This window comes from Nipponia nippon, unplaced genomic scaffold (genome assembly GCF_047370975.1).
Source record: "Nipponia nippon isolate SJK-2023a ecotype South Korea unplaced genomic scaffold, ASM4737097v1 scaffold_9, whole genome shotgun sequence".
Taxonomy (NCBI): Eukaryota; Metazoa; Chordata; class Aves; order Pelecaniformes; family Threskiornithidae; genus Nipponia; species Nipponia nippon.
In genome coordinates this window covers 11,711,795-11,737,616 of record NW_028262413.1, presented here as the reverse complement: position 1 = coordinate 11,737,616, position 25,822 = coordinate 11,711,795, and the positions used below count along the sequence as shown (strand labels likewise).

General features: G+C 41.9%; 1 protein-coding gene and 1 long non-coding RNA gene across 3 annotated transcripts in view; one reads left to right on the top strand and one right to left on the bottom strand.

The window, feature by feature from the left end:
• The first annotated feature begins 8,571 nt into the window (after window positions 1-8,571).
• Window positions 8,572-25,822, top strand: part of PDZRN3 (PDZ domain containing ring finger 3) — a 147,983-nt gene continuing 130,732 nt past the window's right edge. The window contains exons 1-3 of the mRNA XM_087744597.1: window positions 8,572-9,553; window positions 15,784-15,870; window positions 17,025-17,132. Of these exons, the coding sequence (XP_087600723.1) occupies window positions 8,837-9,553; window positions 15,784-15,870; window positions 17,025-17,132 (912 nt within the window). The 5' untranslated portion in view covers window positions 8,572-8,836. The remainder of the gene's footprint in view (window positions 9,554-15,783; window positions 15,871-17,024; window positions 17,133-25,822) is intronic.
• The window catches only part of LOC148050097 (uncharacterized), a 39,755-nt gene continuing 27,997 nt past the window's right edge, over window positions 14,065-25,822 (bottom strand). Inside the window, exons 3-4 of one of the 2 annotated variants that reach the window (XR_015701472.1) lie at window positions 15,569-15,670; window positions 14,065-14,273 (exon numbers count right to left, since the gene is read on the bottom strand). This is a non-coding gene — a long non-coding RNA (uncharacterized LOC148050097). Of the gene's footprint in view, window positions 14,274-15,568; window positions 15,671-24,944; window positions 25,536-25,822 lie in introns of those variants that run through there. The other variant, XR_015701471.1, reaches the window with a different exon arrangement.

Below are 25,822 nucleotides of genomic sequence, written 5' to 3'. Positions count from 1 at the left end.
CTTATTGTCTTTGAAAGTTGTCCTTGTTTTGTTTTTAATTAAAAAATAGCATTAGCTATATTATTATCATTACATTGTTAATTTTTCAGATAACACATTTTCCTTATGTTTTTATGTGGCATCCTGATTAACAAAACTTTTTGTTTTTCAAAATAAGTTATTTCAGAAAAAAAAAAAAATTAAGTATCTATTGCAACACAATTTTAAGAAAAAAATTGTACAGAAAACATTTAGAAATTGTAAAAAATTGTGGACAATATTTCCTCATAATGATCTGTTTCTAACTTTTTACAGTGACAAGTTTGACATATCAAGGAGTCTTCAGAAAATTCTGGTTTTATTTTTTCAGTCAGATCTAGTATTTATATTAAAAATTGTTTTGCCAAGAGGCTCACGCTCTGTCACTGACAAATGAAGCAGAGACTGCCAAAATAAAAAGACACTACTTTTCTTCATTTTGGAACCTTTGTTGAAGTTCAGAAAAGATCTTAGAAACACCAACTATACTTCTAAACTAAATGTCTAAAATGTTAATGTAATTTCAGGGCATACTCAATATTGCAAAACCACAAGGGAAAAAAAAAAAAAAAAAAGAGAAAGGAGCTGAAAACAAAAATAAGGCTAAAACTGAAACAGTTATGAGACCTGCACAAAATGTTTCTCATTAGAGCAAGATAGCTATGAATATTAATATTTCACAATGTAATTTGAATAGATCTGGCGCAGCATCTTGCGCAGTAGGACTGCACTTCAGTTCTGTGGTGTTCTGAGCACAAGTACAGATTTTAAAAGCTCCTGACGCTCCACATCATTGCACAATTAGAAAGTTACATAAACCAGCCATAGTGGAGAGGCCTTGGGGGTCTCTGTACCTACTCAGCCATGACTCCTGAAGAATTTTAGAGCTCCCAAAGGACTCTGCTCATGCAAAGAGGAAGAGTCTTCTTACCTACAAGTCAAGTGTGTTTTTTTATAAAGAGAAGTAAAACAAAAACCTCCTCATATTTAAAAAAGTACCTCTTGTCTCTTAACAGCAAAACTGGGTTTGTTTAATAGCTAGGATGTACTTACTTTCTTTTTCTAAACTGAGTAATTGGTCTCCAGAACACACACAACTCCCATCCCTTGCACCATTTTGAATTAAATGTTGACTCATATTAATGACAAAAAACAATGGCTTGAGCCAGTGTAAGCTTCTTAGCATATGACTTATTAATCCACTGACTGCCTATTTCAATATGCACTAAATTCTTAAGATTTTTGACCATTAATAGTAATCAATACAGCAATGCAGCTACACGTGTAGGTATTGCGCATTAGATTATAAGTGATATAAATATTGTATTTTGGCTCTAAATTAGAAATTTAGGTATGACTTCCTTTTCTAAGGTACTACAGTTAGTGTCTTCTCATTCGCACTAGCCAAATTTAGATCAAACTCAGGCCTGTGTTTTGTGAGGGTACGTACTTCCATATGAAACAACACAATACACACTTCACATTCCTGAAGGTTATTTTTTCTTTAAAACAATTTGGGCTTCATATTCCTGGAAAGTGAAGATTCACAGCTCCAGGAAAGTTCTTGCTTCCCCTACAATTCTTGCAATATGGAATCATCTCCACATGAAAAATCAGCTGGGGATACTTCACATTTTCAAAATCTTAATTGGCATTAAGAGGTTTCTACACTGGCTTAACAGTTCCCTGATTCCAGCACTTCCCTGGCAAGACCGTCACTGATTTAAGATTCCTGAAATGTAAACATCATTTTTTTGGATGGGATCTCTAGCTGTATGCACGCTTCTATTTTTCTGATGTGGGAAGTTTCCTACAGACATCTTTAGTTTCTATCATCACACGTATAATCTGTGATCTTCCAAGCCCACTATTTCTCCAAAATGTCACTGGGATGTTATTGCATAATTCTGTATAGGCTGGGATAAACAGTCACAACACACCAAGCAGAACACTGATGTAAAATCCTCCCATAGGAAATCTTTTAACACTTGGAGCACATAACTTTTCTGACTCGCGTTCAGCTCACAGAGATGAATGAAGAGCACACATACTAAAGAGCAGTTCTCAGCCTTTCCCATCAAAGTCCAGATCACAGCAAGATGTTTTTGACCTGCATACCCAGTTTGATGCTTTTCCTAGCCTGATCATATGAAGTTAATTTTAAAAAGAATTAAACTTATTTTTATTTACAGCATTTAAAATCACATATATTAATTATTATTAATTTTCTAAAACTGCACACAACTTTTTTCAAGTGGCACATTCCACACTCACCGTGTTTGTTTCTTTTCACCAGGCAAATTTTGTCACATCCCTGCTGTAACTTCTCAAAAGCCCATTACACCTCTCTACCCATCGCTTCAGTTTATCCCAACCCCCTTTCCAACAAGAAATAAGGAAGTAACTCTTCGAAATCCATGCTTATTATTTGTAAGTCCTGGAACCTCCTTTTTAAAAACTAGCATTTTAAAACAATATAAATTCCACAGAAAATCCAAGAGCTCTGAAATGACAAGGCTTGCTTAAGCCACCACCATTTCCCAAAATACCTTGACTATCAAAAAAAAAAAAAAAAAAAGCCAAGAGCTCAATTAGGATCAAATTAAAGGTCATCAAGCCCACAATCCTGTCTCTAAGAGCGATCAGCTGGGGATACTCATCTTGCACAGATAAGGGCATGGTCTGTTTGCAGTGATTCTCTCCTAGCTTCTGGCAATCAGTAATTTAAAAACGTCAAGACAGAGGTCAGTAGCAACAGCTGGACTTATCATCCAAAGATGTTCTGTGCCCTTCCTGAACCCATATATAGCTGTGGTCTCTACAACATCCTGCTGTAGCACTCGTCAGGCAAAACAGCATTTTCCAAACCTTTTTGTCTTGTCTGTCTTGGGGCTCTCCTGACCCAGAATTTAAGAATTTTTTGTTTAACAGACTGGGCTTTCCATAAGGCTTCTGTTTTTGAACTGAGACTTACGTTTTTAAAGGGCAATTATTCCTTCGTTTATAAAAATGTAAACAGTGCTGTAAATACATAAGCAGGGCAACTGCTTACCTAAGAAATAGTGGATGATCACAAAACCCTGCTTGTCAAATACACCTTGTGCAAGTATTAAGAACTGTTTATTTTGGAAACGCTACAAAAGCATCCTGAGATAAAGCAGTGTTGCTGATGTGGAAAAAACGGAACATTCCACATTATTCACAGTCATTCTGCCTGTACGAAAAGTGAATTAATTTCCATTCCTGTTCTTGAAAACAGGAATATTTTTTCACATTTTAAGAGAAAAGGGTTGGACTTAAAGACTTTCAGAAATGCTTACATGTGAACGTGCAGTCACAGATAAATACAGCTTCACCTCTTTTTCATGGGGCCAGACTGTTAATCAAGGGCAATCCAAAGGCTCCCAGATTTGTCAGCTAAATACAGTCCCAAACACACCTACCCATGCAAAATGCCGCATGAGTACTATCTGACAGGTCTGCAACATCCATGTGCATGGAAAATGGGGAAAAGATGCTCAGCAATTTGTGTTCACTGAGCACTCCCGATTCCCCGAGACATGGACTGACCTCCGCTATTACTGAATTCATCATACAAACTCCTCCAGAATATGCTTCTAAATTATGGCTTGCGTTTTATGTCCCACCCATTACCACTGAGTTAATTACAGTCTGGATTTAAACATTATCATTAGTTACAACATGTAAGATGCGTGAAAGGGAATTAGGCATATATAGTGTCACTTCTCTCTCTCTAAATTCTTTAAATAAGGGAGGAAAAGACAAAGAAATTATATAGTACAGAATGTGGTGTCTACATCATAATTCGATACCTACTGCACGTTTCTGTATTGCTGAGGAAATTCAAAGATGCAGCATTTGTGGCCATAGGACTGGATACTGGGTGCTTTCTGGAATGTAGCCTCCACTAAAATTTGGAATCATTGTGGTTTCAGGCAAGCAGTGGCCACATCTGGGCCTCAGTCTTGTACTCAAATCACAGACTTACTCATAAAAAGCAACTGCTTACCAAAACTGGCTCCAACATCAAGTGAAGAACGGCTGAGGAAAAGCAGAATTCAATTTCTAGCATGCAGCTAAAGACTTACTGAATTACCATGGGCACTTCTATTATCCCACATTTCATTAAGCCCTATCTTAAAACACGGCTAATTCTCCCTTACCACACAGAGAAGTGTTCATAATAAAAGGTACAATAAATAACTTCAAGACTTTCAGATATTGTAGTGGTGAATTAATGTAACTATTCAGACAAAGAGCCCTCAATATGGCTGGCTGATCAGATTTCCTAAAAAGCCCCAGAAATAAGAGCATTATTTTATATTTACCTCTACCCATATTAATATAGGAATGTGTTCTTATAGCCAAAATTCTTCTGGACCTTGCCTCTGAATTATTCATAAATAAAACATAAACTTTAGTATGACTTCAGTTATGTGAAGAGATGAGGACAAGGCAGCCACTTAAGAAACAGGTTCAAATGATGCCAGTCTTCCAAGTATGTGTCTGAAAACAGCTAGATTTCTGAGGCAGTCAAGTAGCTCGTAATCAACTACACCACAATATGTATGGAATGTCAAGAAAGGATGGTCATGTGCTATCTTTTACTTCTTGCTTGAATGTTTCTTCTGAAAGAGAGGGGTTTGGTTCAGATTTTTGACGCAGCTTGCTCTGTTGCTAATGTACAACTTACTTCTAAGCATCCATTTTAATATTGTATTAACCTTCTACTTGTACATGTAAAACCCTGAAATCCCAGCTCAACTGCCAAGCCAGAGTCTAACCTCTTGCAAAATACTTAATATAAATGTCACATAAACCATTATCATTATGAACCGTCTTTACTGTGGTTGACACAGGCTATGCTCTACCATTACAAGACTGACATTTTATTTGGTCCGCATTCACCAGATCTTCTGTGTATCTTCCATGAATGCAAACTTATGTTTCCACCAGCAGTAAAAATAAAGGATTGAGGCAAGTTTACTTGAATTTTAATAATAGGAGCTCTGCAGATAGATAAAGAAAAACATGTAAAACATACATAGTATAAGAAAGGTCATAAAATGTCATAGTTTACAGAATCTTTGAAATTTATAACTCTGTACAGTGCTTCACTGCTTGGCAATGAACAGAATGTTGAGAAGATCTTGACATTTTAGATACATTTTAAATATACTGCATATATTCTAAATCCACTAAACATATTTTAAATATGCCCAGGACCACTGTGAGTTTCAATTCCAAAAGGCTCAAACTCATGAACTAAGTGCATGAGGAAGACTATGTTACGTTGGACATGTCCTATTAACCTTAGGGGCTTTGTCAGAATCAAATAAGGCAGAAGAACGACACAGATGATTGCCACGGAGAGGGATTCGACTCTTTCTCTGCGTTACCTAATGGTTTCTACTTTTTTAAAGGCAAACTGATGTAGAGAAAAATCAGGTTTCTTGCAAAGATCTCATAATCAAGTGTAAAATGATGCTAACCTTTATGAACAAATGAAGATGAAGAAGTACTTCCAATAAAATTGCATTTGATTTTATGTGAGATTGGAAACTTCACAGCAGCAGGAAAAAAAAAAAAAAAAAAAACAACACAAAAACAGACTGAATGAAACCTGCTGCAAAAACCTTAGTTTTGTAGACCTTTGAGAGTTGGCATTGTGTCTGTGCTGCATCCCAAAGTGCAAGCTGACATGTCCTCACTCTTCTTATGACAGGATAGCAAAGTTAAATGACAGAGCCCTAATGGTTCAGTAATGGTGCCATCCCAGTACACTGCCTCTGATGATGAGAGAACTGACTAAATAAAAATGACCTTCCATAGCAGTTGCAATGTAATCTCAGCCCTGGTGGCAATACACTGGAAACCAAACCTCTTTTCAGTTTCAAACCTCAGCCTTTGAAAATAACATTAAAGGCTCACATTCAGAGACTGCTTTTTAAACATTTTTTTCAAGGAAGAACTGAAATGTAAGTGTCTCCAGTAGGGAAAGCTCCATTTGTGCTTTCTCCTGTGGATAATGGCAGCAGGGAAAGGGGAACTTCAATTCCCTGTCAGCACCCCAAACTGTCGTCTAAATGCAAGACTGCAGTGGCCTTCAAAAGTTTCAATTTATAAATAAAGTATCTATTCCTACATAAATGTCACATTAAAGTATATCACAGAATTCAGCACACCATCTGCCTAGCCATGACTCCAAATGAAAATGTTATTCAAGTTCTTGCCCATATTTTCCATCCAAATATTTGTATAGTTTCAAATAGCCTAAGGAACCTGGCACTGATGTCATTCTCATTGAAATCAATAAAAGCTCTGCCTCTGACTTCAACGGGAATGGCCTCAAGCATCCTATAGTGACATCTTTGAAATACTAAACCAAAACTGCTACAGCTATCGTTGAAGGAAGTAACGTATTTCTACTTCTATTTAAAACCATCCTGAATGCACGAGGCACTTTATAAACTCATGTAAAGAAGGTCATAAGATGGTGGTCACACTGGGCACTAATTTAGAGCAGTTATCTTAAAACAGCCTATTCAGAAATAGTTGCATTGATGGATTTCCCCATCAGACGAGGTCTGATACAGCAGCTACCGAAACAAACACCAACGCTCGAGTCGCTTATTTGTACTATGTGCATCCCCAGACCACATAATCTGAAGTTTTATTTCGGACAAAATGCCCATGGAAAAGAATAGATGCTGTGACTAATAACAGCTGTCCGAGCTTTTGTGACAAACCACAAAACGACGGTGTCCTACTGTGAAGTGTACCGACACTACAGACGAAGCATGGAGAATCAGCAGAGTGTGTGGCTGGCTGGTGGTCCAGGTGGTTGCAGGGAGGAAAGAGATGCAGCACTGCAGCAAGGGAAATGGTAAGAGAGACTGGTGAGAAGAGGAATCCTGAGGAGGCAGAGATGAGAAAGAGGAAAAAGGCAGTGATGCACAAGAAGAAAGTGTGAGAGTCACTACTATAGATCAAGTAGAATAATCAGAAAGTCAGTAATATTCATGTATTGATTAAACTTTATCACCATGGCCCTGGACTGTGCATGACCTTCAGATGGGAGTTAACAGAAAACCTACATGCACAGTCCTATATTACATCATTTATTTATTTTTTTTTAAAAAAGGAACAAGTCTGTAAAAAATTCCTTAGCTAGGTATATAACCCTAAATATGTGATGCACACTTTCTTCAGTAGGGCGATGTATACAGCCAAAAGCAACCTTAAGCTTTATGGAATGTTAATAATTAGAATGAAATGAGCACTACAGATGGAATTGATATTTGAAAAGCGAAAACCCTTATTACTAAAAACTACTTGCCTGAGACTGAATTGGGAACATAGTTGTGTAACCACGAGTCTGTTACCTTCTAAAGGTCACTGACAGACAAATAATCATCCCAGACGTTCAGAAAATCATTTTGCCATGATATAATAGGCATATACAAAAGGTCATTTGAAACTGAAGTTTCTAGTTGGGCTTCTCCTTTGCCATAAAGCAAAACACATTAAAAGAACAATTGAGCTGGTATGTGGCTTTAGTGCATGTGAGAATTCTGCTCCACCATCCACAATGAACAAAGCTGTTCTCTTTTATTGCTTTTTTCAGTACTTGAATATCTGCCTTGTAAGAGAAATTGTTTTTGCCTACTGCTATGTCTGGTACTTCAGGTGTGGTCTGGCTAGCTTTTTATAGCGTATTCTGGAGCGCTTTTAAATCATCTCCAGGCAGAAACAGATATCAAAAGCGGTAACTTTTTCTGAGCTCCCTCACTTACATCCAAGTGGCGTTAATGGGACATTAATAGGCTATGCAAACACAGAAGAAACGCGCCCCTTTTCCACAGGGATGGGAGCAGCGCTGGCAGGCCGTTCTGTTTGCACTTCTCCTCTGGCAGCCTAAGGATGCCTCACCGAAGCACTGAACAGTCGGTCCGGTTTCCAAGCAGCTCGCCGAGGACCTGGCCGCGGCGGGCAGCTCCGTGCAGCGCCCTTTCCAGAAGTCCCGGCCCTCCCCAGCGCGCCCCGACGCCCCTCTGAGGAAGCCGTCCCGCCTCTTACCGGCGGGGCGCCGACCGTGTCCTCCCGCCTCGCCTTGCCCCACCAGAGCCCGCCCGCTCCCCTCACCTCCCGCTCCCCCCGCCCCCTGTCCCTCCCGCAGGCCGAGCCCCTCCAGCCGGGGGCTCTCCCCTCCGCGGCCATCCCCTCAGGCACACCTCGCCCGCCGCCCCGCCCCTCCCGCCGTCCCCGGCCTCCCGGTTACCTGCTACCGCACGGGGCGGGGGGAGGACACGGGGGGGGGGGGGGGCACCCGCCGGAGCCCACCCCGCCCCCGACCTCCTCTCCCCGAAACAAAGCCGCCCTTGTCCCTCGCAGCGCCGCGGACCCGCGGGGGGACCCCCGGGGCGTCGCGGGTGGGCGGGGCGGGGCCGGGGAGGGCCGGGGCGGGGCGGGCAGCGCGCGGCGGCGCTCTGCGCAGGCGGCGGCGGGGAGAGCGGCCCGCGGCGGCGGCGCGCGAGGAGGGCCGGGGCCGGCGGAGCCGCGCGCTCCCCTGGGCTCCCCTGGGCGGCGGGGACCGAGCGGCCGCCGCGGCTTCCCGGCACCGCCGCGGGCTGGGCTGGGGCCGGAGCGCCTGTGGGCGGCGGGGGTAGCCGGGCGGTATTTATTTATTGTTGTTTCTCGCCTCCCGCGTCCCGTCTCCGCACTTCGGTTACTTTGACTGGGCTGCTTTGGTGGGTTTCTTTTTTTCTCTCCTTGTTTTTGGCAAAGCGGAAGGAGGATGGGGTTCGAGCTGGATCGCTTCAACGGGGACGTGGATCCCGACTTCAAATGCAATCTGTGCAACAAAGTTCTGGAGGACCCGCTGACCACCCCCTGCGGCCACGTCTTCTGCGCCGGCTGCGTGCTGCCCTGGGTGGTGCAGCAGGGCAGCTGCCCCGTGAACTGCCAGCGCATCTCCACCAAGGAGCTCAACCACGTCCTGCCCCTGAAGAGCCTCATCCTCAAGCTGGACATCAAGTGCGACAACCACGCGCGGGGCTGCGAGGCGGTGGTGCCGCTGCAACACCTGGGCGAGCACGCCGAGACCTGCGACTTCTCCCCCGCCAAGTGCCGCAACCGCGGCTGCCGCCAGGTGCTCAACCTCCGCGACGTGGAGGCGCACATGCGGGAGCGCTGCGAGGCGCGGCCCGCCGGCCTCTGCGAGCAGGGCTGCGGCTTGATGCTCACCCACGGCGAGCGCCGCGCCGGCGGACACGGCTGCCTCCGCGCCCTGCGCGCCCACGGAGCCGCGCTGCAGGCGCGGGCGGCGGCGCTGGAGAAGGCGCTGAAGAAGGAGGCGCTGCGCGCCGGCAAGCGGGAGCAGTCGCTGCTGTCGCGACTGGCGGCGGCGCAGCTGGAGCTGCAGGTGACGGCGCTGCGATACCAGAAGCGCTTCACGCAGTACAGCGCCCGCCTCGACGCCCTGGCCCGCGCCCGCGCCGCCTCCCCCGGCAAGGTAAGGGGGGGCCCGGCGGCGGCGTGGCCGCTCGGGAGGAGTCTCCCCACTCGCGGGGAGAGGGAGCCGGGGCGGTCCCGTCCCCCGGGCGCCCCTCGGCAGCGGTGCCGGGCGGCGGGACGGGCTCGGAGGGGCGGCCGAGCCGCTCGGGAGGGGAGAGACGCCTTCCCGCCCGTGTCTGGGCGGGTTTCTGCGGAGGGAGGGGCCCCACGGGGCGCCTCAGCCTGCGTGGGGGCTCCCCGCCGGGGGGGCGGCCGCTGCCTGTCCGCGGGAGCTGTCCTGAGGAGCCCGGCCGGCCCCCGGAGCCTTCGAAGTAGCTGGGCTTTGGCCTTTAGTAGCCGTAATGTACCGGGTTCCTTACACATACAGACATACCTATGTTTTCTAACGTGACCATCATTGGTATCTGGACCCCATATGGCAACTCACGCATCAAAATACCCAGGTCACCGTATCGCTATTTTTTTCTTGGTTCTCTCCTCCGAAGAAACCTCTAAACGGCAAAATTGGAATTTCCAGGGCTGGAAATGGTATTAAACCACCAGAAATCGACTCCCAGGAGTAACACAGAGCGGAGTGAATTGGAAGAGGCTGTCGTGACCCAATGCTTCCCAGACCCTTAGCTCACCTAGCGTCCCAGAATATGGCTTCCTACAAAACACAGCCTTTAGGATTAACTATTACGCCACTCAGACACCCTGCCAGCTGTTTCATGATCTGAAGCCATCATCTTTGTTAACATCCATGTCCAAATACAAGACGGCTGCTGTGTACTTGCATTTTTTTTTTCCCCAGAGTCACACAGGGTTCTTTAAAAGCTCAATTTAGGAGAAAAACTAACTTGACTTCAGCGCCTCAGAACTAGACCCTTTAGAAAATGACCAGAATCAAAAGCCAGAGCTGCAACAATCCCTAAGTTTTAATTGGAATGAGGCGCCCCAGCGAGGGAAGCCCTAGAAGCCAATTATCTTTTAAATGAAGACATTCAAAGTCCTCCCCATGACCGGCAATGTGCTACCACAGACACAGCAGTATTAAACTGTTCAAAACTGTCAAACGTCTGTATTCACACCTTTCGTAATGTTGAGGCTCTGAAAGCTGTGTAAAGGAAACAAAACTTCATGTTAGAGTCTCTCTTCTTTTTATCTTTTTTTTCTTTTCTTTTTTCTGTTTAGAAATCCAGGGCAAAACAACACACCATGTTTTGCTAACTCGAAACAGAAAGAATATTTTAATACTAAATGTACTGTTTTAACTTCTGGCAATACTGGGTGTGGTGTTGGTTAAAGTCTTAGTAAAACTATTAAAATAAATCGGGTGTTCACATTCATGTCAAGATTCAGGACAGTTCTGTCTCCTCCTTTTCCTACACCCCCTGTACTTCCCAGTGGCATGCTGCAGAGCTTTCTGCTCCCCCAGTTTAGCCCTCGGCTGCCTCTGCTCCCTCTCGCATTGCCGTGGGTAGGAAAGCCCTCCACACAGTCCTGCTATCAGAAATCGTCTCACTGAATCTCTGCCTCCTCGTCTCTGATCCGATCCAAACAGCACACCTTTATTCTCACACTGCCCCTCCTTCATTTCTTTGTGGCTAGTGTTGATAATGTTGGGTTTGCATTATTTAGCTCTGTAAAGTGTACTGAGCTGCTATGAACATGAAAGGTGCTGCCTCAAATAGTTGTAAATGTGCATGTTGCATAGTTTCCAGCAGTACTTTTTATCAAATTTATGGATACAGCTGGCCGAGTCGACTGTGCTCGTTTTCAGCCGTATTACAAAAGGCTGTTATACAGTTTTCTGAAGCAGTGCCTAATCTGAAGAAAGCTGGAAGGTGTCATGTCACCACAGACTTGTGGTCTAGCGGTCAATCAATTACATGTCTTTCACAGCATTTTGGGCAGCTTTCCAATACTAACAGCTTTAGTCTGCCCCGCTCCCAAAGAAGTACAATCAGGAAACTTGCATCGTTGTGCACTGGAGAGTTTTTTAAAAGACCCATGGTAATCACCTAGTGCAGGGGATGCTTTACCAATTTTGGGCTGTGGCATGCCTCCAAGTTTTTACTCTGGGATTATTTTCTCAGAGATGCTAGCATAGACTGTGGAGTGCGCGATGCAGATTGTAACACTCAGCAGGGCATGCAGACTTGCCTAAGGATTAGGTCCCTGGACACATGGATTACATGTATGATAATGTGGAATAACTGATTTCAATTTCAGAAACAATTGCATATTCAAAGCACGCAGCACCTTTGCTATCATTATTTAATGATGATCATTATTCATATTTCATGTATTTTGTTATAAGGTGTACTTGTTTGGTCTATGTTAAAACACAAGTAGGCCTAGCACTAACAAACCGGGTTCATAGGTTAGATGATGTGATTGCAAAACTTACTGTAGGATGTTCTGGCTCTTCAGCAGATGAAGAAAAAGGATCTTCTGACTTCCCTGCCTGATGGTTGCTTGTTGCTACAGATGTAGAACCAATCTGGAATAAATCAGATGACATATCCTCTAGTCAAAACAGAAGAAATGCCCACGTACAGTTCTGTTTAAATGCTGAGCTAAAGGGGAAGTACTATGTTGAGGGACATTAGGCCATTCACGAAAGACCCAAATTTGTGGTCTTTTGGCTGGGGCAAACTCTTTCAGCAGCTTTGGAGACCCAGGTCTGGGTTTGCCTTAGCATAGACTTCCTTTGTGATACTGGATGAATTACACGGCTTTCCCGTGCTTTGATCTCCCATTTCTGAAGTGAGTTTTACAACACTGCCATAACTATATTGAGAGGAGACATACATAAAATATATATTTTGTACACACACTCATCTGTAAGTATCTCACAATTTTATAAGTCCCTTAAACAGATTGATGTGCCTTAAGTGACTCCAGTTGCGTTTTCTGTGTGTATTCTTTGCCACTGAGGGAGCATTTTAATTTTACTGTGTATTTACTGGATGTCTGATCTGCGTTTATTCTAAAAGACAAATTTGAAGGTTTATTCAAAAAGCGACTATTTATTCCTTGGTGGGAAGAGGTGAGGCTTACTGTGGAGAAGCTTGAGGAGGGAGTGGTAGGGAAGGTGGCGTGTCTTACTCAAAATTAGTATTTCCTTTGATCAGACATGTCAATCCTGAAACATCAAAGTCTAAATAATCAAGAAAAACCTCATACTATTCAAACAGTGCTTAATCCTTGCTGAAACATACCACTGTTCACACCTATTGATAAGCTGATCTGGTCGTTCCTTTATGTACACAGCCGTCAAAGTCCTTTGGGAAGAAATGAGTAAGGGAGAATCAGAGGCGGTTCATGGTGGTGGCTGCAGCCCGCAGGGGAAGCCCTTCTGCTGTGTGACCACCAAAGGCAGGGACGGACTTTCAGTAAATGTAACCGACATACAGGAACCGGTTTACGATCTGGTGTTTAGGACCTTTGGTTTAATACCTCTGTGGAGATGGTAACACAAGTTTTACTTCTATAAAAGCCAGAAGAAGTCCTTTAAAACAAGATGACATTTTTTTCTCAGACTGTCCCCGAGCAGGACCCACCAGGCTGGTCCTGGCAGCCCTTTCGCCAGTAAACGAGGAGCTGAAGTCCTTCCAGTACCAGAGACAGACTCTCTTAGCCATAGCACTACCAAGACATTGGAGTCTTCCACTATCTAAAGCGAAAGGCAGTCTGTTAGCTCCACATTAGTCAGCTGGGAAGTACAGTAATTTCAAGAATTACGTTTAAGAGTGCTGTTCAGCTGTGGGAATACAACATGCCAGTAACCATCAGGTCTGCTGCCGAACCAGATGACGGGGCAGGGCTGGATGCTGGCCACCGCATTTCCACAGTTACCTCACTGTTTAATGATTGTTTCGCTGGAACACGAGACATGTTAGAGGGGAAGAGAAAGGCAGAGCCCTGGAAAAATCATTTGCATTGTGGCTTCCTTATGAAGCAAAGAAGGTTGTTAAATTTTTAAGACCCGAGACGTGAATCTGCAAAAGTAACCAAGTGCTAAAGCAGCGCGGTGCTGCCTCCCTGGTGCCGGGGGAGTTCTGCACAGATGGTGGGATTAGTGCTCTGCCATGACGTGTGGGTTGTGCTATGTAACGCGACTCTGCTGCCGTGGAGAAGATGGAGACAGTGCACAAATCCATCGGAACTGCCTCGAAAGTTTCTTTAAAACCCCTGTGGACATTTTTCAGGAGTACCTACAAAAAACACAGCATTAGCTTCCCCGCCCCCCCCCCCCCCCCCCCCCGCCAACTTTTGACTCATTTGAACCCACCTGCTTTAATACTTGTTCTGCTCGGTATAAAACCATCAAATCAGAGCCACTTAAGGAGGTTTTAATGAAAACATTCAACTTTAATTACTGAAAGTGTCTTGAGAGCAATGTCGTAATTGTTTCTTGATTGTTCTAATTGATTTGCCTTCTTAAAAAGGCATAATAGGGTAAGTAAACAGTGGTGCTAGCGTGTCCTTGTCTTTCAAATCCTGGATCATCAGTCCCTGAAAGTGGTCTCACATGACTGGAAATTTGTTCCTTGAAATCCTGTCTGAGGTCTGGGTCTGAAGACTAGCAGGGAAATAGCCTTTACTTCATTTTTCAGTCCTCTTCTCGGTACCCAGTTCTCACCAATACCAAGTGTAGGCAAATTCAGTAAAATCAGTCGGAGCTTATTCACGTTTCTCTGTATCAGGTCCAAGTCTATTTATTATTCAACCTGGAGGAAAGATAATGATCATGAACTGACAAGAAAATTGTAACCCAAACTTTCAGGTGGAGTATGTTGGTGGAGCTCCGAGCATGCAGTCAGTGGAGCTCTGCCAGTTTACACTGGCGGGGAATTGGGCTTTGTTATCATCCCCAAATCTGTAGGAGTAATTCAGTAATCCAGGATTACTTTGACATTTTTTATGAGTTTAATAGACATTAATATTTGATTGACAACTTCAAATTGACATGTTAGAAGAAAAATGCACAAACTAAAACCATCTGCATCGAATTACAATGCAACTGTTGTCATTTTTGTCATTAATTGGTTATGAAAACCAGACTTGTAAGATAACTTCCTCAAATTTTTTTGTGTTCATAACTTTTTCACCCTTTGGATAAAACAAAGAAAAAGATCTTGGAGGTAGCAAGTTTCATATGTATCTGTAGATGGACAACATACCGATCCTATTCTGATTTCTAAAAAAAAAGAAATTGATATTCAAATGGCTTTTCTAGTGTTCTGCTGTTGTCTGTTGTATAGTTTTGTAGTGTTGTGCTGTAAATAACAGCCACTTGATTGAGATTGTAGTTAGTACATTGTGAGGATTTAGTTGTCTTTAACAGTACATGCCCTTACTGTTGTCTTAATGAAAGTTAACAGACCTAAGGAGCATCATACAGGACATTTTGTATGAGTTTGTATCTGTAGTTAGGACCAAGGTGGGGTAAGAGGACAGGATAGCAGATCATGTTTACACAGTCCCCCAAATACTACAGGTCCATCCAGTATACCTTTGTTGTACATTTTTTGTCCAATCAGAGAACTGTTCACTGCAGAATTTCATATTTTAGGGAATTAACATAATGATTTTCAATGATGGAAGATTTCTGTTTTGCTAGTGTTAAAATTCCAAAGAAAAAAATTATTCATGGCAGGCGCTGTGAATAGCAATTGGCATCCTAGGCCTTTTGCAAAATTTGTAGCAGTTTTGTTTAATGCTGTTTTCTAAAACTCACCAGAGAACTTCTGTTGTATAACACTTCATGTTTGATACTGTTTAAAACAATGTCATGTAGCTAGCACTAGAGCGAAGCAACATAAAAATGCAGTCCTAAGATTCAGTCCCCCTCAAGCATTGAAAAAGTCTAGAATTTGACTACTGGAAACATGGAATATTTTACATAACACGTCGCATATGACTAGGTCAAGTAGTTGCAGGAACCGGTATTACATATAACTATCTTCCGTTGCTGTTAAGTGTCTCACTGTACATCTCAATAAAAAATACACATAAATCTTACAGGGTGGGTTTCCCAGAGAAGTGCTGCCGGAGAACGGTGGGGTGGCTGGAGTGCGGAGGCTGGGAACTGCTGACTTTGCTCCTGCAAACATTTTTCTCTAAACTACATGGGGGAAAAAAAATAAGAAATCAACCCAACAAAGCTGGATAGAAGTATTATCTATCTTACTTACCAGTGCACACAAATGTTTTAATATGTTTATCTGTTCTTTGTAGGGTGAAGAAACTAAAGCACTGACTCTCGTCCTTCATCGTGACTCTGGCTCTCTTGGATTTAATATTATTGGTGGCCGACCGTGCGTGGTATGTTAATTGTTAAAATATGTTTGCCCTTTCCAGTTGGGAAAAGCATGTAGGTCAACACTTAGAGGAAAAATGCTCCTGACAAGCCTTTGGTTCTCTTGGGATTCTTTGAGAGCAAATCTTATATTCAGATTTGTACCGGACATCTATTAACTACACTGTCTTTTCTCTCACGATGTGTTTATTCTTGCACATCGTCACAGCTAGGAACACTAATATTGGTGCAGTGTCACTCCCAAAATGGTGAAACTCATGGTATCTCTTTCTCAGACCATGCTGCTTTGAAGATGTTGCATGAGTTCAGGGCCCACAGCTTTAGGCCCTTTACAGTTCATTAAGAAAACGTTATTTACTCTCCTTTCCACCAGAGATTAAGCAGCCCTCTGTGCAGGTGAAGAGATGTAACTTAAACAACCTACTTTTGAATTCTATGATTTCAGCAGATGTTTCCTGCACCATACACTCACTAATGTATTTTTTCTGGATGCTTGTTGGCTGGAGCTGCTGCATATGACTTTAATTAGATCAAGGAGTGGATTATACCTTGTCCTAGTAATTTAGAAAGTATTCAGAACTACTTCTTGGCTGCTTGGAAATCTGACATTAATCACGATTTATTCCTAGTAAATACACTTGAAAGTTATTCTTTCTTTATAGTTAGAGTTTTCAAATTTTCTGAGACAGTGTTCTGCACTGGTAGAAGCTGGTGACACAATACACAGGAATATGAAAATACCTTGTTAGGTATAAGTTGTTTTTCATGGTTTTACTTTTAAGTCTCCAGAGGAAGAGCGGTGCAACTAAAAATAAAAATGCAGTGTTGTCTTCTGTTTGATGTGCAAGCAGGCTGCTGTCTCACTGGATTTTACATTAAAAATAATTGTAATGACAATTACTACTGAGCTGGCCTAAGTCAGAGGAAGATTATTATCGTGCAACTAATGTACCTAATGGAAGTCCATTCCTGGTTGTTTAATCTTTCAAAATGGGAGTATCGGGTGTTCTCATTAGCACAAAGTAATTCCATATTAAGACATCAGTGAGAATATTTCTTTCAAATTACATGCACTGTTGTGACATGGACAAGTTTTAGCTGAGGGCAAATTAGGGTTAGTTCAAGGTAAAATAATATATATTTCTTTTAATCCTTAAAGGACAATCAAGATGGTTCATCTAGCGAAGGAATTTTTGTATCAAAAATAGTTGACACGGGGCCTGCTGCTAAGGAAGGAGGGCTACAAATCCATGACAGGATTATTGAGGTATGTGAATACACCATCCAGTCTTCTTTTAATAGTGCGAGTTCCATCTCAGGTCTTCAAATGGCATGATGTTTAGTGGGGGTCTTGGAGAAATGTACCGTGGTAAACACTCTCTAGAAGACATGTCTGTTAAAATATGCTTGACTTGATTCAGTGCTGACCTTCATGGCTTTAGGTATAGTTCTTACCTAAATATAGAAACCAGATTATGGATGGTATGTGCAAGTCCTGACTTTCTGAGGAGCTAGCATCTATCTGGTATGCCGTAGGTATTTCTTTTTAAAGCTATTGGAAACTTGTAAGTTATTTAGTTAAAACCATATGTGAAATCTGTGGTGCAAACCATTATTTTATTTTTCTTAGTTTCTAAAACCAAGTTTTGAATAGTTAGAAAAAATTCTGCTCTGCAATTTCTGTATGGTTTATTATAAACCTATCTAAGTAACTCCCTTAATGTTGTTTGTAAGTTCTTATATTACTCAGATTGCAGTCTGAATTTCTTCTCATTTTGCTGAAGTCTTGACCTCAATAAAAAGTCCTTCCTGTGAAAGAGATGGTTGCTTGAAATGTTTCTCGCAGTTTGCAGTGAGAAAATTTCGGTTTTGGAGGGGGAGAGAAAAAGGTTAGTTTTCATGAAACAAAATGCAGCTGATTGTGAGTCAGTTCCCATTGTTTAGCATTTTACAGTTAAGAAAAAGTATTCTTCACTGTCTTATTTTTGTAGGCTGGAGAAACTTTGAGAGTCTATTGTTCAAAAAGATAAGTGCGGTGTTTGTTGCCAAGGATATCATGGAACAGCCAGTTTCTCTAAGTAATGGAATTCCATTGCTCTTATGTTTTGCAAATGAGCAATAAACAGCTGTTAAGGATTTTCTGTTGGCAGGGGACAATGTGTATTTGCTATTTTCTGTACTGTTATGGTAAATTGTATTCACAGTTTAGTAAGGATATAAAATATTAATTAAGTTTCTTCATATGGGAAAGAATGGAGCCACAGTAGCAGAACTATAAAAAGATAAGAAGCTGAGCTGTGAAATGATCCAGAGTTGCTTAAACTATATATATGATGTAACATAATTGCGAAAAGGTCTGGACAATTTTGTGAGAACTATGCAATTTTGTTTGAACTGAAAATTTTCCCATAAGCATGTATTTCCCCAAAGCATATTTGAAAAGCTGACATCCGTTTCTGAAGTAGTACATGGTCACATAAACCAAACAACTGTATGAAAACCAAAACTTTGGAAAATCAAATACCCCAAAGTTAGGAAATGTCCTAGTCTCTCTATGCAAGCCCAGTTCAGTCTCCTTGCGTGTAAGCACCATAACTCAGTCTGTAATTGCAGTCATACGGCATTTGTCTGTAGAAGTCACCCTCACTCACGGCACAGGGAACAAGGGCAGCTAACCTCCATGGGCTCTGCAGCATCTGCTCTCTGTTGCAAAGGACCTCCGTCCTTACTGCTTCTTTTTGCCCTTCTTTTTTTCACTCCTTCCTTACTGCTCCATTGCTCCACAAGTTTAGCATTTGGCAACGTTAGCGCAGGCCAGGCTAAGCAACTAAATACCGTTATGCTGGACGCACACTGAGAACCTGAGAAGAACACAGTGGAAGACAGGCTGGGTGAGCCTTCCTGCTGTATTTCTTGGCTGCATCTCCTCCTCGAGCAGAGTCATGCCTATGTGAGCCGTGCTTGTGCAGGGTCTTTTCCACAGTTCAAGTTATATTTTCACGTAAGAGAAAACCCCAGAATAAAGACTCTAGAGCAATTTATTGTATTTATAACACACCAAGAGGAGCAGGAACCCATGTGTTGACATGGGTTGACATGTGTTGACAACTCTTGTGCTGACCACAAACTCATTTTCATAGTCACTCTTCTCATCTCTAAATATATACAAAATGTTGATGAAAATTTAGCACATTGTTTCCCAGTAGTTGACTTTGGGTGCCTCCACATGAGCATCTGAGTTTGGATTAGGAGTGTCCTGTTGAAGCAAGTCTCTGAATGGTGCCCAGCTAATGTGGTTTGATTCCCATTGTGGAGTAGTCTCCAAGTGTGCTAACTGGATTTTTTTTTTAGATACAATTAATTCATTTAATGCACCCCAGCTATTACAGGCATGCACATCACAGAACTACACTCAAGTGCTCTAATACAGAGCCCTCAAAATACATGTAGTGTGGACATCAGCTCCTGAAAGCAACTGTTTAATTCTGTATTCTGTGCAATTTACATTTAGTGCACTAACCCTAGTCCGGGTTAAGGAAAAAAGGGGATACCTCCTGCATCAAGGCATCTAAGTGAGCTTTATCGTACTAACATCCAATTATCTCAGATAATTGAAATATCCTGTAAATGACCTAGGTGAAAATCAGATAATGTCCAGTGATAGTGTCCTTCTAGAGGCAAATTTTTTTATAACCTTCACACTGCCAAAGTTTCAATTTGGCAGTTTGGCTGAAAAGCCATTTACAGATTTAGCTGTAACTAGCAGGACACAGCTGGAGGACTCAGATGGAACTTGGCATAAAGAGTAGAGCATCCTAGCGGGTCACGTTTGCTTTCAGAAGCATGAAAGATGGTAACTTAACTATCCAGAACTGAATTTAGCTATCTAGAAGTTCTTTGGCTTGTTCATGCGATATTAAGGCTTTATGTATCACCAGCGTGAATTTAAATAGACTCTTTCATGAAGAACTCTTATTCCAATATATGCTGCTGAGCATAACATCTCCAAAATTAATTCCAGCATCCATCACAGGGAATTTACAATGAAGTAAAACATAAATTATTTGATTTCCTTTTGGAAAATGTTCCTTTGCTGTGGATCTTCTGGTGGATGCATTCTGGAGCACATATAAAATAAGAGTGTCATTTCTCATTTTCAGAACCGTCACAACATTTCTAATTACTGAGCAGGGATTAAGCAGCGTAAAATATAGACACATACACAGTACTGTTTATAGCTGATAGCAAATACATTGTTATATTGATATTTGCTTGCAAATTCTATCCCCTGACAAATTGATACGGAGATAAACTTTGAATTATGTCAGATAATTTTTAAACATATTTTCCGTATGTAATTTGGATTTAGATTTCCTGTTCTACATCCTTTAGAAGGTTAAATGCAAAGAAGTTAATCAGGTTTAAGAATTGTCTTGAATTTTCTGTGAAAGCAATTTTTTGGCCCTTTGTATATCATTGACATAAGTAATGCCACTGTGAAGTACACGTTTCTACTGCTAAGTGACATACATCAAGATGAATGTTGCATGGTCTGTGCTACTCAGTCTTCAAAGCAGCGTGTAACAGAAATACAGAGAAATATCCTTTCCCCCTTGTATTTTGTTTTACAGAATCTGTTAAATAATAATGATATTTAGTGCTTACGTAGGACTATGAAGATCGTGTTATGGCTATTAACTGCTTAATAATTTCCCCTCACTGTTTAATAATATTATCCTTACTTTGCAAATGGGTATTCTGAGGTATACAGGGAAATAACTTCTAGAAGTTCTTATCAAATTAGGGTTAAAGACTTGGATCTTGGTCTGTTTGTAACTGCTCTATGTAAACCAATGCTTCTTGCCTACATCTGTTTTCAGATCTTTCACAATTACTTTAGAAGTGAGGAATTAATGATACTATGAGATTTTCTCTGGTTTGGCTACATGTTTTTCATGCAGTTCTGTACTTACACATTCAAAGCAAGGAGCTGGTTCAGTGCAGTACTAGTGATTCACTGAATTATTGTTAAGATGTTCCATAGCAAATTGCCATGTTAAAAACATGCTGAAACTATTGATTTTTATGCAGAGGAATTACTGTTCTCATAGATTTCATTTTTGTCAGGGTAACAAAACGGTCCTAATTTCCTCTCTTAACAGAAGTTGGTTCAAGTCCCAGCCATGAATGCCTCCTCTACGCAGCTGCTTGGCATTTCTTAAGACAAAATTAGATTTTCAGAGTTTTTATTTTTAAGCACATCAGCTCTGAAAGATTATAAATTAAATATGGCATTCTCTTCTCACTAACTAGTAAACTCATTTATTTAGCTTCGGGACTGCTTAGGAAGGAGGCGGCTTTTGAAACGCTGACTGCTTGCCACCTTAAAAAGTTTTGAGCACAATTAGGGTACTGTTGAGGTAGTATAAACTGTCACAGCTCCACTGAAACTTTGAGGATTTATGCCACCTGGGACTTGCCCGGTGGTTCATGCTGCTCACAGGAAGGATCATTAGTTTAGGAGTTGAGAACACGTCTTAGTGCATTTGATTGATTTTCCCCAAAGCATGCTCATTTGCTACAAATTATAGGCTGCTTTTCTATTACGTGGATTTCTTCACAGATTATACATAAGAACAATGCAACTTTTTAGCAAATCTTCTTCCACCGTATATGTACAAACAAAATTTGCAATTTGCTGTGGGTTCACCATGTAGTAAGTGTGCTGTTTTGGCAGAGCCGCTTTCTGCTCACAGGAGGTGGCTAGGTGGCTTTCAGGAAAATTAATTTGGTAGCTGTGTTGACAATGCAGCCTCTGAAAAGTTAAATCAGCACAAAGTCCATCACCCACACAGCAGCGGCAAGAAAGGATGCGCTGGCAGGCGCATGGCCTACCTTTCCCTGTCAATGACACCTACGTGCTAAGAAAGATCTGCTGCTGAGGCAAGGATGGCTTTAAAATTGAGTGAATGAATGAATGAATAAATGAAGAAACATTTCATGTGGTCTGCTGGTGCATGATGGGGTCTAGTTTTTCCACACGACTGAGTCTCGGGGCTGAAAGGGTTCAGTGTATTGCCAGTCTGGTTTTCTTGTCAGAATGCAGTTATCCCTGCCTTGTGCGTCCTCCTCCACTTATCACCACTCACAGACAGCTCACAGGAGACTTCCACAAATAATCAGTAAATAAAATTATTAACTGAACACAGCCTTCAATTTCTCATTTGGTGGTGAGCACTTTTTAAAATTATGCCAGCTTTAGTAGGATAAACCTAAGCCTATAGCTACTTGCAGGAAACTTTCTGCAAGCACTAGCTGAACTCTGACAAGCATGTAGGTTAAACAGAATTTTTTCATTGAAGAGTTCAGCTCTGCAAACAAGATTTACTGTGCATCTACACATGCTTAGGAATTAATTTTCTAGAAGAAAACATTTTCAGACAGTGACTTAAAATTGGCTGTTCAAGTTCCTGCCAGGACACGCAAGCACATTAGAGTATTTGTGGAGAGTGAACACAACGGGGCAGTGAGTGCAGCTATAGCAGAGTCAGCTTTTTTTTTTAGAGTTTATACTCCTAGAAAACTTTCCAAGCTCTTTGTCCATATCTGTTAATGGTATCTTACAAAGCAGCATCGTGCCTGTGCTAAAACATAGATCCTGCAGCTTGGTCAAAAGGGAATAATAACAACCCTAAGAGGAAAATGTAAATTAAAACAGGCAGCCTTGGTTATCACTGCTTTTTTTCCTCTCAAATTTATTTGCCTGATTTCATACCAGCACTACAGTCTAAGCTGTGGCAGGGACGAGGGGAAGCAAGGGGATGAGGCAGACAGCAAAAAGAGAATGAACCAAAGAGGTACAACAGGATTTTTACACTAAATACTGTACTATTGTCCTTCCCACGAACAAAAAAGAAGAATAAGTTGGAAGGGATGAAAATATAAGTGTTGCAAACAAAGAAAGCAATGTTGTTTCTAGTGTTATGGTCCTACAGTCTCTACCTGATAAGCAGACTGCAGAGCTCAAGCTATAAGCACATTTCATGCTGCAACTTCTGAAAAGGTCGTCTGTGAGTTCCCCTCAAATTTATGCACCGTCTTATTCTTTCTTCTTTTTAATAGAAGTCCACTGCATGTTAACCCTAAGCAAAATGTGGGAATTTTGAATCTGTGGAAACTTAGAATATTGCTCTCAAAGGCATGCTGAATGAAAAAGAGGTAATTAAATTATCCAAAAAAGCTCTCTAAACTCAGGAATAGATCCCTTACATGTAACACTTTTAAATTAATGGGATTATGGTGTCTGTGTCCCTTCTGCCCCTGCACACACCCCTCTACCCTGCACTTCCCTCTGCTCTTGCTTTCCTTGCTAACACAGTGTGCTTGAAAACAACCCGGTATCAGTCGTTAGCTAACGTAAAATCTGTCCTATAAACCCTTCACAGCTCTTGAGATAGGGGCATGACAACTGTGAACAAATCAGAGAAAATAATTGCCACTGCTGGAATTAGGAGGGATACTGTTTTTCTTGAAAGGTGCTGCAGTTATATTTGTGACAGGGCTTCCCCTATAGCAGCACAAATCTTTAGCTCAGCCCAAGAAGACGAGTGTTGCCGGGGTGTCTGAGGCACACCGGGGGCACGCAGGGACCCCTCGTGTAGCTCTGCCCTGCTCACACTGAATTTGGGGGGGAAACAGTTGTAACTGCAGAATCTTGTCCTTGTTCCTCACATATGTGCGGAGTAGCTGCAGCCATTCCAGTTTTACACAAACTACTTATAAGTTAATTGGACACGGGGGATAAACCTAGAGCCTGTGGTTGGAATCAGTCGCATTCGGCGGGTCTTCTCCAAGCCCCATGAGGTGGCCCCTGCACCTACCTGCCGGCGGTTCCCAGAGCTGCTCAGCTTTCCACAATATCTGTTTCATCTGCGACTTTGCTGCTGCACTTTGGCACTTCCTCGCTTCATCAGCATTTTCTCCTGACAGCCCCATTCCCCTTTTTCCTCTGGAAATAACCTACAATCCCTATTCCTCTCAGGCGCTGCTCGCTACAGACAGCTGTAGCCCCTGGAAGCCCTTTGACAGCCCTGCTACAGGGAAATGGCTGCAGAGGGCAAAAGCCCGGCTGCTCTGCAGTTGGGGCAGGCTGGGATGTAGCATGCACAGTCCCTGCAGAGGACTTGGATGATGTTCATGTTTGTGTAGGAATTGTGTGGTTGACAGGGAAATTGCTCTTGAGAAAAAGAAGTGATTATGAGGAATATGCTTTCCAGGTTAGATTCTCTTGCATCAAACTTTTCATGGCTATAGGGATGGAAAAAGCGGGAGAAAAATTCTGTTGATAAGATAGCATTTTACAACTCTTTAAAAAACAGTGAAAGTCACAGATTAGATACCATATGCCCTGCCCCCCATTTTTTTTTTTTCCCTCTTTGGTGTGGTTATTAGCTTGTTTGGTACCACGGGGAACTGGACTTGGAAAGGAAATGCAAACCGCTTTGATAATTTCCAGGCCCATCAAATCTCACATTAAGCAAGGGACTCGCTCGGTTGATTCATGTATTGCCCGATCACATAGCTCATGAAATTTCTCATCCATTCTTCCTCAGCTGTGTTTACCATTTTCTGGTAAACCAATCTATGCTAATTATCTTGATAAAACAGCTGTCGGTCGGTGCCTAGCCTGCCTTTTGCCAGGCTGTTCAGTGCCGAGGCAAACGGAGGTCGTTCCCTCCTTCGAATGGCGTGGTGGGACAGTTGTCCTGCACTGGAGGACAAGCCTGGTGTGTCACCTCGTGGGCTACAGCAGCAGTCGTGATGCTGCAGGTCAGCCTGTAGCTGTGACACGTGTTGAAGAGAAAATACAAACCACCTGAGAAATCTAGATTTTGATGTTATGAATTATTACTCTTTCAAAGAAGTGAAAAATAGCTGTTTCATATTCTCTGTAACTAAGCGGAGAGAAACAGGTCAGACTCCAGTAGGCAAATACTTTTTTAAAAGGATGCATATAGAGCATATAACAATGGGACAATTTAATCTTCTTTTCACATGTGGTACAATTCCTTGCATTTTAAATCATCTCCTGTTCAGTTTTCCACATTTGAAGCCAAACCATTATGATTAACTGTTAGATTTTATTTTTGTATTTTTGAATGCTCCGAGTCTTTTTAAAGAAAACACACAGAATGTCCTATCAACTATTTTCACACATTTTGTTTGTATCATCATAATTGGGCAATCAGACACAATCATCCTTAATTTAGTACATATGCAATACATTACCATGTCAATTGTACTGAAAAAAAAAATGCATAAAGTAAGTGCAAATTAAAAGACAAAAAAAGCAAGCTCAGAGCATTGCTATTCAAAATGCACTCGAGTAGAATTTGCATAACTTTTCGTTTGGAATTAAAAATAGAATTTGTCCAGCAAATGTGAAAAGTACTGAATGTGTGAGGGTGACCAAATCTTCCTGGGGATCCCGAGTCCTGATCCTGCAGCTCAAACCTGGTTTATTCTGGTAGTGGGATTTTTCTTCACAACAAGAGCATGGCATGCAGACCTGCTTGCCGTGACTGCCTAACTTGTGCTTTCTTCGCAACCGTGCGCTTCCTTTTCTTCACACACAAAATATGGAAACCGAACTGAAATCCTAGAATCTCTTCTAGTAAGAAATATAATGCAAAGTTACTTCTGATTAATGATATTTGTAGCTTTTAAATCAAATAAAGTCTTACTGCTTGATGGTAAACAAAATATATTCCAATATGAGGTATGGGGTTTTGTTTTGTTTCTGTTTTCAAAGTTGCTAAATGTTAGTTTATGGTAAGACATGAAACATTACAAACAGGAAAACGTGGAAAATGAGGGTACTTGATTAGAAGTTGATCGAATTAACTATATCAAATTGTACAGCAATAATGGCATTAGATTCATATTCTCTCTCATACA